Source organism: Coptis chinensis, chromosome 3 (assembly GCF_015680905.1).
Source record: "Coptis chinensis isolate HL-2020 chromosome 3, ASM1568090v1, whole genome shotgun sequence".
In the NCBI taxonomy this organism is placed as follows: Eukaryota; Viridiplantae; Streptophyta; class Magnoliopsida; order Ranunculales; family Ranunculaceae; genus Coptis; species Coptis chinensis.
The window spans coordinates 91,785,664-91,796,133 of record NC_141458.1 but is presented as its reverse complement, the minus strand read 5'-3'; the positions used below and the strand labels follow the sequence as shown (position 1 = coordinate 91,796,133).

The following is a 10,470-nucleotide window of genomic DNA, read 5'->3' as shown; positions in this document are numbered from 1 at the left end:
ACTAAAAAGGTCTGGGATAATAAGGGAGGTATAATTCACAGAGTGGCTATCCAACATGGTTGCGGTACCAAAGAAAAAATGGCAAAGTCTGTATGTGTATTGATTTCATGGACGTCAATAAAGAGTGTCCCAAAGACAGTTACCCCATACCTCGAGTAGACGAGTTAGTGGATAGAACGACAGGCTTCAAAATATTTTCTTTCAATTCGTGGATGCATCTATGGGATACGATCATGTCACGATGTACAACCCAAATCAGGAGAAGACAACCTTCATGGTGGAAGGCAGTACATACTGTTACACCCGGATGCCTTTTGGTTTGAAGAACACCGGGGCCACCTTCTAGCCGTTGGGAGAAAAGGAATCAAAATCTACATCGACGACATGGTGGAAAAGAGCATGTTTGAGGGAGAACATCTAGAAGCTATGAGCGAGACTTTTAACATACTGCGGAGGCATAATCTGTAGCTCAATCTGGAGAAGTGCACGTTCGGAGTGACCACAGGAAAGTTTTTGGGCTACATTGTTACTCACCGCGGAATAGAGGCAAATCCTGCACAGATCAGGTCCTTGGTAGAGATGTCATCCCCTCAAAATGCCAAAGAGGTACAACGTCTAGTGGGAAGAGTCAGGACACTGAACATATTCATTTCAATATCTTCGGACAAGTGCAAACCGTTGTATTGATTGCTAAGGAGTATAACCGATTTTCTATGGACTGCAGGGAATGCAAGAATGCGTTTCAGGAGCTGAAGAGTTATTTGGGAAAGATTCCTTTATTGTCACGACCAGATTAGGGGGAGAAGTTGTATTTGTATATGGGGGCCATAGAATATGCGGTTATCTTAGTCCTCATCAGAATGGTCGACAATGTAGAGAAGCCTATTTATTTTCAGAGTAAAACCTTGCTGGATGCAGAGACCCGATACAGCAGAATTGAAAAGTATGCTTTGGCACTAATCTTCTTAGCACTAAAGTTGAAACCGTACTTCGAATCACATTCGGTAGTGGTATTAACAAATCTGCCCCTCAAGCAAGCATTGAAAGTGGAGAAGTCTAGGAGAATGCTAAAATGGGCCGTGATACTCAACTTTTATGAAATCCAATATCAAGTTAGGACCGCAGAAAAAGCACAGGCTATGGTAGAGTTTTTAGCGGAATTCTCGGCAGAAGGTCCCATGTGGGGGGAAAAGATGATCATGGAGCCCGAACATGGTACAAATCAGGATCTTCTTGACCCATGGGATAAGAGGAACGGGTGGAGGGTGTTCACGGATGGATCTGTAACAGATGTGTACAGCAGAATAGGTGTCGTGTTGATCACCCTAGATAACACAAGAATAGAACAAATAATGAAGCTAGGTTTCGCGGCATCGAGCAATGAATTAGAGTATGAGGCTGTGATAGCAAGATTGAGAATGGATGAGGATTTGGGAGTAGAGGAGTTGACGGTATATTCGGATTCAAACTTAGTCGTGTGTCAAGCCAACGGAGGATTCATGGCCCGGTGCCCATGAATGGCTAAATATTTGGAGGTTTTGTGAAAAAAAACCGTGAAGTTTGTAAAGATCCAGTTCATACATTTGGGTCGCGGTGAGAACCGACACGTAGATACATTGGCTTCTGTAGCGGTAGCAATCCCAGGATATGAGGAAAAAATAATTAAAGTGGGTAGGTTGGAGACACCGAGCACCGAGGAAGCAGAAGGGGTATTTCATACCGCGGAGATTGAAGAGGGATGGATAGACCCTATCAAACACTTCTTATCTGGGAGAGAAGTGGATGATAAAAAAGAGAAGCGAAAGATAGAACAAACTTCCCAAAGGTATACCCTGCTAGGCGGAGAATTGTATCGAAAGAATTTCAATGAGCCATTACTAAAGTGTCTCGAGCCGAAGTTGGTAGAGGAGGTGCTGACAGAGCTACATGAAGGAGACTGCGGGAGTCATTCAGCAGGAAGAACCACAACACATCGGCTTTTGACTCAAGGGTACTTTTGGCCTCATATGAAAAGGAACGCGGTAGAGTTTGCTAAGAAATGCGAAAAATGTCAAAGGTTCTCCCAGTTGATATTCGCTCCAGTAGAACCATTGCATAATGTGTCAAGTCCGTGGCCTTTTTCCATGTGGGCCATGGATATAGTAGGGTCACTGCCCATGGCAAGCGGTAAGAAGAGATTCATGTTAGCAACGACAGATTATTTCACCAAGTGGATAGAAGCGATACCATTGCAACAAGTAAAGGAGGAGCAGGTGGTTAAATTCTTATGGGAAAATATCATATATAAATTTGGACTACCTCACTCTATCATAGCGGATAATGGAACGCAATTCATGGGAGCAAAAGTGAAAACTTTCTGGCAAGTATACAAGGTGAAACAAGGATTCTCCACTCCCTACAATTTAGAAGGCAACGGACAGGCTGAGTCATCTAACAAGACCATAATAAATAATCTCAAGAGAAAGTTGGAGGATAGGAAAGGGGCGTGGGCCGATGAGCTGAATCATGTTCTCTAGGCGTACCGTACTACACCGCGGATATCCACTCGGGAAACCCCTTTTTTGCTAGTTTACAGTGTAGAAGCAGTGACTCTTTCGTAGATGATGGCATCCACAACCCGTACTAAGGCCGTGGAGGAAAGTTTGAACTAGGGTATACTGTCAAGGGATCTGAACTTGGTAGAGGAGAAAAGAGACACCACGTGTATCAGATTGGAGGAGTACCACCGGTGTTTGCAAAGACAATATATATAACAAGAGAGTGAAACTGCGACAATTCCAAGTTGGAGATTCCGTGCCCGTAGAGTGACTCCTAACACAAAGAGAGAGAACAACGGAAAGTTGGGTCCAAAATGGAAAGGACCATACACCGTGGTGGATAAAGGAGGGGCCGACACTTATAAGCTACAAATAGTTTGAGGAAAACTGATAGAGAGGCCGTGGAATGTGAAACTATTGAAAAAAAAATGACACTTAAATGTAACGCAAGTCTAGTGTGAGAGATTAGAGCTGTTTGCAACATAAATAATAAAACGATACTTTTGAGAGGGAAATATAACGAGTAACGAGACCGTGGAAAATATAATACAACTTGAGGCAAGCAGAGTTGCCCCAGAGCTAAAACACAAATTAGAGGCAAGTTGAGTTACCCCAGACTTGTAGAGTGCAATCTGGAAGGAGGGGAGGAGCCCTCCGAGAGCCTAGCGACGGGACATGAAGAGATGTCCCCGGTGCTTAGAGACGACAAAGAGAGGGAGACACCATATAATAATGAGAAAAATAATGAGATAGGGAAATACAAAAACATGCAGAGAAAATGGTGTGATGAGGGAAAATGTGATACACACAATACAAGGGCAACGACGTAGTGTAGTCCAAACCATCAAGTAGGTTATATTAACCACCTTTTGAAGTTCTCCAAACTTATGGAGCCAGAGTGGATTTAAAAGGATAAATTACAAGTTTCAAAGATCAATAGAGTAATGAAATCTATAGTTTTGTTATCTAAAATAATAGGGATTAGAACTTGACAAATTGGAGAAAAAAAGTTTCAAAGTGTGTAAGTAAAACACAAGTACATGAAACAAAATAAAATAACCATAGTGCTAATTTCTAACAAACGGAGTTATGAGTTCTCACACATGGATACAAGAACATAGCGCAAAAGAAAGTAAACAAGAAATCTCAGTCCTAAACTACATATGGAGAAGGTTCAACAACGATATCCATAATAGGATCATCCGCAGCAGCATCTACCACAGCTTTAGTGGCATCTTTCGCGACCGCGTCCACGGCAGATCTAGGGGGCCGGGTCGAGTTCAGCGGATATATGTTCAAGTTTTGATACTGCAGCTTCGTTGACAGGGGCGGTAGGCTTCTCAGGGAGAAGGCATCCCTCCTTTAAGAGTCGAGCATATTCCTCCTGGATCTTCTTTGCCACCCTTTTTTCCGTCAGGGCCTTGAAACGTTATTGGATCTTGTCCATGTCAACTTTATGCTGCTGGAGAAGGGCCGTGGTATTTTCTTGATGCTGTTGGGTGAGGGCATATGTATTCTCTTGGTGTTGCTGAAGGAATACTTTGCGCTGATTACTCAAGCGGTCATTGACTCCATCCATGTATTGTTGATGAGCAGCCTCGGCGATCTTCAGTTCGTCCTGTGCTTTGAGTTTGGCCATCTCTGCGGCCTCCAACTCCTGTTAGAGATAGGCACAAGTAGCCTGCAACCCTCTAGGTCCGGCAAGTTCCTTTATCAAGTGCCTCCACCTTGGACCGAGCTCTGAAAAGACCACGGATTATGTAAGAGATGTCCAGGCTCACTTGGGAATAGGAAGGGTGTTGAGGCAAGAGGGAAATATGAAAGAGAAAAGTTAAAATCAAGGATTGTTACATACCTTCTCCCAATTGGTGTAAAGGGAGGTCCTATGCTGCTCAAATGAGCCCCCTTCTGCATATGCCATGTCTTTTGGAAGGTGCGAGCTGTAGAATAGGGAGGGGGCCACGGCAGGGTTCTCCAGAGCTAAATCAGCAATGTTCACCGTGTGGTTGTGGACCTTAGCTTGAAAGTGGGGCAAAAGTCTTTTGGAGTTGAGGCCGCATACCCTTTGCTAGATGATATGGCAAGTTCTTTGCTCGGCCAACGTGTATGAGCGTATGGGGCCACGGTATTTGCAACAAAGGTGGTGTGTACAAGTTCCTCGGACACAAAAGTCTGAAAGTCTTTTGCTTGGTGGCCCGTCAGCAGGGGTAATCACCTCAGTGGAGGGGACCTCCATCACTTCATCATCATCATCAGAGTCGCTGTCGAAAAGCTTCATCTTGTTGACATCCATATCTTGGGCAGAGAAGACTGCGGATGGAGAAAGAGTGGAAGTGTATTGAGTTTTCCAGTTGGAAATAGATCTATAAGAAGGGATGGCTTCTAGGGCGGATGAGAAAAGAGGTTCGCTAAGTACAATTGGGGTGGGAGAGTGGGATGAGCCCCTGATATGACTATGACGGGAAGTCTGGGCAGAGCTGTTTTTAAGGGTATGGGATCTTTTCTTGGGTGGGGGCGAGGCTTGAGGTTTCTTTTTCTTAGGAGGCGAAGGGCGGTAAAAGGGAGCGGAATACCCACCGATGGTATGGAGTGTCGGGACTTCCAACAGCATAGTGCCTTGTGTTGGATGTATAGCCAGAAGTTCAGCTTGGGCGGATCCTAGACTACAGAGTCTTTCAAAAATGGCAGAAGTTAGTCCAGAGTAGATGCTTGATTTTGAATCGATCAGACCACCAACCTGCACAGGAAAATTGCCAGATTTCATTCCTTTAATAACACGGACTACATACTAGAAGAGAAAGAAATTAGAATAAGACTCACCACGGGTATGGAAGGTGAGATGGTTAAGTGTCAACCCTGATGGGACGTTTGCGGACAAAAAATTCCCGGAAACATATAACGGATAGTAATGCCACGTCTTGTCTGAGGAGGTAATACGGAGGACTAAAGATTTCTTTTTAGGGCGAACACAAAAAGACTAATACCCCACACTGATGTCCTTGGTACTTGTCTTTATATAATAGTGAGAAATAATATCGCTGTTGGATATCTTGGGATCTTTTGACCTATTATAGTAGTTTGCGGGATACATGATCCACCAGAAGTTACCAATGCCTTGGCAGGGAGGGATGTTGAAATGGTTGCACACCTTGACATCTAATAGTATTAAGGGAAGCCACAAACCGGTGATAATTTGACCTACGGTGACTACAAGAGACCTCGGCTTGCGGGGAACCAAATGGGGGAAGTGGGTGACTGCGAGCACGTGTTCTAAGAATACGTCAGTGGGAATCCCATAGGCAGCCCTAATCACATCCAAATTAGGTCTACGACATCGTGAAGGGGGAGGCGGTAGGATGATGGGCCACCCCGATGTAGAGGAGGTGGTAGCCGTGTCCACCGGAGGTGGGGACGTCACCATATTGGACCGTGAAGAGGAAGAGTCACCGGAGTGGGATTCCGACATCGGGAAAGGAAGATGAACAAACTCAAGGGAGGAAGAAAACTCAAGAACCAGTTGCAAAATAAAAGGAAAAGGAAGAAAGAAACACACCAAAACAAAAGGGGAAGGAAGATGACGAACCTGAATTGAGTTTCCAACGGAGAAGATGCGCGCTGGAGCAATCACAAGGGAGATACACGGATCGGAGTATAGTCAGAAAGGAGAAAACCGTTGGAGAGAAGTGAGAGTATAAAGGATAGGTGGACGGATGGGAGAGAATGTGTGAGGGTATAAAGAGAAAGTGAAGAGAGGAGAGAAAGGGGAGAGAAAAAAGAGAAAAGAGAGGCAGAAAAACAGAGGAGAGAACCTAGAAAAACACAAGGAGTAAAGAGAAAGGGATACAACAAAGCTCACTTACAAGGTGCAACCAGTGCACAAGCCGACTAGACACCTTGTAAGACCTCATAGCAATACCGCAAAGCTCTTTTAAAAGAAAAATTACGCCTCATACATAATTTCACGTGCTGGTACAATATATATCATTTCACTGGTAATCGAAAGTACTGTCGTTTCGTTTCATAGATGCTATAAGTTATCGATTGATTTTTCTTCCCTATTTTTATTTTATTCCATGATAACAAGTTCAATTGATTTGATCTGTGACAAATTTTTGATTCCATGCTACGCATGAAACACATGTATTTGAAATAAAATGTGATTTACATATGGAATTGAGACTATGATATAATAACTAGATTCGTTATTAGCATGGTGAACGAAAAGATGGTTGAATCCAACACCATTCATCAAGATTGATTTATTGGTATGTTGGTCTACAAAAAGGTAGCTGGAGCATTTAGAACACTGTTGGCCAAAAGAAGTGTGCCGAGATACAGATCAACTAATAAAACTCTTGCGTCTTTATTAAGAAAAGGATACTAAAAAGCAAAAAGAGAAAGACAAGTGATAAACACAACAAAACCCCAAGTTTCTTTTGTAGGTAAAGATCACAACAAACCAGTGTTTGGATTTGAAAAGAGGGCTAAAGTTTGTAAGAAAAGATTTGAAATGATGAAGTTACTTTGCATTATAAAATGTTATTAGTGCATGACTACCCTCCTTGTTGGAACTTATTAGAAAGAACTACTGGTTTTCGATCATTCCATCCACATTCCTTGACCAACTTCAAAAGTGAATTAATATAGGTACACGCATGGTTTTTCATATTATTGGTGGTCCAGCTAAAGACATGTTGATGTACCTACTGGAATTACATGATATTATTCAAAACAAGGACGTACAGATAGATGGATGGCCAAGTCAGCGATGCCATGTTTGAGCGCGCAATTGTTTTCATGAGATTTTTGTGGAGGAAGGAATGGATGTTAAAATACATGTCTGATAAGGAAAATGATTTTCATTGAATCTGACATGTCTTGAGGTATAAGTATGACCAGTAAGAGGGTCGAGACATTTGTAACTTTTATGATTTAGGCTGTAACCTAAGAATACATAGTGTTCTTTGGTTGAAGTTTGTTGGTGGTATAAGAGCCTGTTTAATGGTGAGACCTCTTAAATACCAAACACCAAATTCTTGAAAATTTGGTAAAAACCATCTTTAATGGTGAGACCTCTTGAATACCAAACCAAAAAAACACAAAAAAAAAACACCAAATCGGCTCCAATTTAGTTTTTGCATCCATAAGATTTCAAGAAAGAGTAGTCATGGTGAGGTAGAATCAGCTGAAGAAATTGAAAGAGGAGTTCTATTTATCAAGAAAACTGATGTTTGGATCGGAAAACATCTACCTAAAATTTTGGAGGAATATTGCTTTGGGCTATAAGAGTTCTAGACATATCCACAATGTGTCTATGCTTTCTCTCAGCAGTACCAATCTGCTGAGGAGTATAGGGACATGAGTATTGAATTCCAATCCCATTGTCTTGAAGAAACAATTTAAATTTAGTACTTGTGTACTCACCCCCTTCATCACACCTGAAAGACTTCATTTTCTTATCAAGTTGATTTTCTACTTTGATGACAAGAAAGACTTCTATAGATATTACTTTCATTTTGGTATATGTGGATGATATCATTTTGACAGGGAGTTCAACATCTACTGCAATCACTTAATTTCACAGTTAAGTGAAAGGTTTGCGATGAAGGATTTAGGTAATCTACACTACTTCCTAGGTATTGAAGTAAAAAAGGAATTCAAATGGAATGTTTCTTTCACTGACAAAGTATGCTCTAGATGTTATCAAAAGAGCCAAAATGTATAACTTCTAAATTAGATACTACAAGTGGAGAACCTCTTACAGATCATTGGTAGGTGCACTTCAATACTTACTCTAGACAAGACCAGATTTATCTTTCTCGGTGAATTAGGTCTGTCAATTCATGCACAGTCCTAGAACCTCACATATGGTTGCAATTAAAAGAATATTGAGGTATATTAAAAGTACTCTAACTCATGGAATTCAACTACAAAGGGCCCGTTTTCTATCATAGGCTACTCTGATGCAGACTGGGTTAGTTGTCCTTATGATAGAAGATCTACAACAGGAATGGTAATCTTTTTTGGTGGAAATCCTATTATCTGGAGTTCAAAGAAGCAGAACACATTTTTTTTCTTCGATAATAACAGAACACACTTCAACAGAAGCAGAATATAGAGCTGCAAAGGTTTTCATAATTGAAAAGAAGATCTCTCACTTATGTTGCGAGTCTTTACTTATATCATTAGTATTTATAATCATACAGAATATTACAAAATGAGAATAATATCTCACAAAAAGGAAAGATTTTGTTACAGAATATAAATCCACTAAGAATGGATTCAATCATATATTATTAGTATCTCCAGAATTATATTGTGCTCTATTACTCCCCTGCAAACTCTTAGTGCAAGCTCTCAGGGCAAGCTCTTGGTGAAAATGTCGGCCAATTGTGCATTAGATCGGACAAAGTAAACTTGAAGTTTTCCGTTAACCACAAGGTCTCGCACAAAATGATAGTCAACTTCGATGTGTTTGGTCTGTGCATGGAAAACTGGGTTGGCAGCTATATGAGTTGCACTTATGTTGTCACAATGTAGAACTAGTGGCATTTGAAAAGGAACACGAAGGTCTCGAAGGATATAGGAAAGCCATAACATCTCAGAAACCGTGATGGCTAAAGCTGTGTACTCAGCTTCAGCACTAGACCTTGAAACCGTAGGTTGCTTCTTTGATCCCCAAGATAGAAGATTGGGTCCCAAATATGTGCAAAATCCAGTAGTGCTATGACGTGTATCAGGGCAACCGGCCCAATCAGCATCTGAGTAGGCATCCATAAGAGAAAGAGCGCCTGGGCGAATAAGAATTCCAAAACCAAGAGTGCCTTTTAGATATCGCAAAATGCGCTTAACCGCTTAAAGATGCTCAGTCGTGGGGTTATGCATAAATTGGCATACTTGATTAACTGAATACAACAAGTCTGGACGAGTTAAAGTCAAATACTGAAGAGAGCTAACAATTTGTCGATATTCACTAGGATCAGTTGAAGGTTGCCCGTTATGTAAAGATAACTTGGAGGCAGGAGCAGCAGGAGTGTTACAGGGTTTACAACCAACCATGTTTGCACGATTAAGCAGATCGAGTGTGTACTTCGTTTGAGTTAAAGTGAGCCCTTGGGAGGAGCAAGTAGCTTCAATACCCAAGAAATAAGTTAGTTCACCAAGATCTGTCATGGCAAACTCAAAACTAATCTGTTGAATAAAGGAGCTTAGTAGAGTAGGTGAATCACCTGTGAGTATAATATCGTCGACATAGACAAGGAGGACAAGCATACCGTTTTTAGAGTGATGTATGAACATTGACATATCTGTAGAACTTCGAGTGAAGCCAACATGGAGAAGAAAAGAGCTAAGTCTTTGAAACCAAGCTCGAGGAGCCTGTCGAAGCCTATATATGGATTTATGAAGCCGACAAACATGTGTGGGTTTGTCTTGGCAGGTGAAACTGGGCGGTTGGCGCATGTATACTTCCTCGGTAAGGCTTCCATTGAGAAATGCATTTTTGACGTCAAGTTGTCTGATGGACCAGTTCCGAGATATTGCAACAGAAAGAACACTCCGAATTGTAGCTGCCTTTACAACCGGACTAAAGGTATCAGTGAAGTCAATACCAGGTTGCTGATTAAACCCCTTTGCAACTAAGCGAGCTTTATACCTTTCTAAGGATCCATCACTGTGCCACTTAATTTTGAAAACCCACATGTTGTCCACTATATTCATATTTGGATGATAAGGTACAAGAGACCAAGTGTTGTTACGTCGTAGAGCATCATATTCCTCCTTCATTGCTGAAACCCAATTCGGATCCTTGACTACCATTTTGTAAGTTCTGGGTTCAGTAAGTGAAGAGGTAGCATCAGCAAGAAAGGCAGTAGGAATTGGATGGCGGGTAGCAAATAAATTGAATTGAACCTTTGCCCTACGTGTGCCATCT

The 10,470-nt window shown here is 41.7% G+C and overlaps 1 protein-coding gene and 1 long non-coding RNA gene across 2 annotated transcripts; one reads left to right on the top strand and one right to left on the bottom strand.

Annotated features, from left to right (window-relative positions):
* Positions 1-860: 860 nt before the first annotated feature.
* LOC147511635 (uncharacterized) lies at positions 861-1,517 on the top strand. Its single transcript, XM_086598524.1, has one exon. The coding sequence runs from the start codon at positions 861-863 to the stop codon at positions 1,515-1,517; it is 657 nt and encodes a 218-aa protein (XP_086454650.1).
* Positions 1,518-3,548: 2,031 nt separating this feature from the next.
* On the bottom strand, positions 3,549-6,494 carry LOC147511634 (uncharacterized). Its single transcript, XR_015217039.1, has 3 exons — positions 5,358-6,494; positions 4,393-5,274; positions 3,549-4,277 (listed from the first exon to the last, which is right to left on the bottom strand). It is a non-coding gene; the product is annotated as an uncharacterized LOC147511634 (long non-coding RNA).
* Positions 6,495-10,470: the final 3,976 nt, after the last annotated feature.

What these genes read in the sequence shown, in the direction of transcription:
- LOC147511635 (XM_086598524.1), top strand. Translation starts at nt 861, where the DNA reads ATGGTCGACAATGTAGAGAAGCCTATTTATTTTCAGAGTAAAACCTTG.